This window comes from Stegastes partitus, unplaced genomic scaffold (assembly GCF_000690725.1).
Source record: "Stegastes partitus isolate 25-593 unplaced genomic scaffold, Stegastes_partitus-1.0.2 Scaffold915, whole genome shotgun sequence".
Taxonomy (NCBI): domain Eukaryota; kingdom Metazoa; phylum Chordata; class Actinopteri; family Pomacentridae; genus Stegastes; species Stegastes partitus.
In genome coordinates, this window is record NW_007578646.1 from 122,385 (window position 1) to 124,243 (window position 1,859).

The 1,859-nt window shown below is 46.1% G+C and overlaps 2 protein-coding genes across 2 annotated transcripts in view; one reads left to right on the forward strand and one right to left on the reverse strand.

Annotated features, from left to right (window-relative positions):
* The window catches only part of eml4 (EMAP like 4), an 18,859-nt gene that overhangs the window by 11,224 nt on the left and 5,776 nt on the right, over positions 1 to 1,859 (forward strand). Inside the window, exons 14-16 of the mRNA XM_008293848.1 lie at positions 60 to 195; positions 1,372 to 1,520; positions 1,717 to 1,842. Of these exons, the coding sequence (XP_008292070.1) occupies positions 60 to 195; positions 1,372 to 1,520; positions 1,717 to 1,842 (411 nt within the window). The remainder of the gene's footprint in view (positions 1 to 59; positions 196 to 1,371; positions 1,521 to 1,716; positions 1,843 to 1,859) is intronic.
* sult6b1 (sulfotransferase family, cytosolic, 6b, member 1) overlaps positions 1 to 1,859 on the reverse strand; it is a 23,473-nt gene that overhangs the window by 4,142 nt on the left and 17,472 nt on the right. The window lies entirely within an intron of this gene.

A 1,859-nucleotide genomic window follows, 5' to 3' on the forward strand; every position in this document is an offset into this window, starting at 1 on the left:
TTCCGTAATCCTGGTCTAGCTCTGCAGTTCTGGTCTAACAGCTTTTGTTGTGTTTACAGAAATACGAGAAGCCGAAGTTTGTTCAGTGTCTGGCCTTCCTGAGTACTGGAGACATTCTGACCGGAGACTCTGGAGGAGTTCTGCTGGTCTGGACCAGAAGCTCAGCTGAGACCCCGACCGGGAAGGGACCCAGAGGTGGGAACTGTTGTTGCGTGTTGGTGCTGTGAACCTGAGCACAGTTTCTGGGCGTATGTATGACAGCAACTGGATCACACATGTTTAGAGTCAGGATTCATTTCTTCTTTTGCTTCGACAGTTTCTGCAGCGAAAGGAAACAGGAGCTGAGACGGTTTTCTATTTTCATGTTCAGAGGGACACAAACACATTTCTCTTGTTAAAGAAATAGGATTAGCTTCTTATATTTGTTATTTCTGCACTGTTTCTGTCAGTGATCCACCAGGTAGAGGATCAATCCTGACAGGTTTTAGGCCTGCAGCATTCCAGGATAAGGTGTACGTAGCATACTTTATTAACAGTTCAGTCTCAGCTGCCAAACTGTAGATTTCCATCAGGGAAATTAGGAGTCGCTGAAACAAAAGTACACAGTCGAAACTTTAATAGTTTTGTGAAACTGATCCTGTTCAGACCTGAGATCAGTTTAACGCTGGAGGAAAAACCACAGAGAGCAGCAGCAGCAGCGGAGTGTTGGCCCAGTTACAGTAATGGTTTTAGTGCCATGTTGTCAAACTGGTTTTAAGAGGAGTGATGCCAAGAATTAAACGTTTTTCCACTGAAGTTCTCCATTGTAGTCAGATCAGCTCATCAGGGCGTCAGGCTCTAACGTTTCAGACCAGATCAGAAGTTCACAGAGGGTCCAGCTTCAGTCCGTTTCAGTGTTGGACATTTAAAGGTGTCGAACACAGTCAACAAATGAAGTTTAAACAGAATGAAACTGCAGCAGCAGATTGGCTTACTCAGGGAGTCCTTCCTCTGTGCTCTGCTGCCTCCTGCTGGCTGCTGCTGGAACCTTCAAAACTCTCAGACTTTAATGTCCACAGAAAACATGAAGCCTAGAGCTGTTTGAACCTCATGCCCTGTCCCTGTTCATGTTCAGACATCAGATTCAGTATGATGTGGATTCATTCAGTGGGGAACTTGAGCTCATCGATGTTTCTTATGTTTGTGTTTAAACAGTAAAAAGAAATCAGACGGCAACTGGTCTCAAATAAAACTCAATCTTAAACTTCTTCTTTGAGGTCTGAGTGTCAATACAGAAAAAACCAAAGTCAACAAGCGAGCAGCACATGAAACAGTACAAATATTGAAAGCAGATGTTCTGTGTGTGTGTGTTTTGTGTGTCTTTGTGTGCAGCCTTTCAGATCAGCCGGCAGGTCAAAGCCCATGAAGGCAGCGTGTTCTGTCTGTGTGAGATGAGGAGCGGCGCTCTGCTGACCGGAGGAGGCAAAGACCGAAGGATCATCCTCTGGGACCACGAGCTGAGAGCAGACAGAGACATCGAGGTGACGTACAACACACACACAACACAGAGACACACAACACAGATACACACAACACAGATACACAACAGGTTGTGCTGCGTTTATCCTTCAGATTTCCTGCTGTTTGATTTTCTTAGTCGTAAATGTGAACGTTTAGATGCCGTCACTTCAGGCCACGTTGCTCAGACTGAGGTCACATGACTGTCTGCGTCCACAGGTCCCGGATCAGTACGGAACCATCAGAGCCGTTTCAGAGGGGAAGGGGGACGAGTTTCTGGTTGGGACGTCTCGTAATTTCATTCTGAGAGGAACCTTCAACGATGGCTTCTTAGTGGAGGTCCAGGTGAGACTGTGTGACGT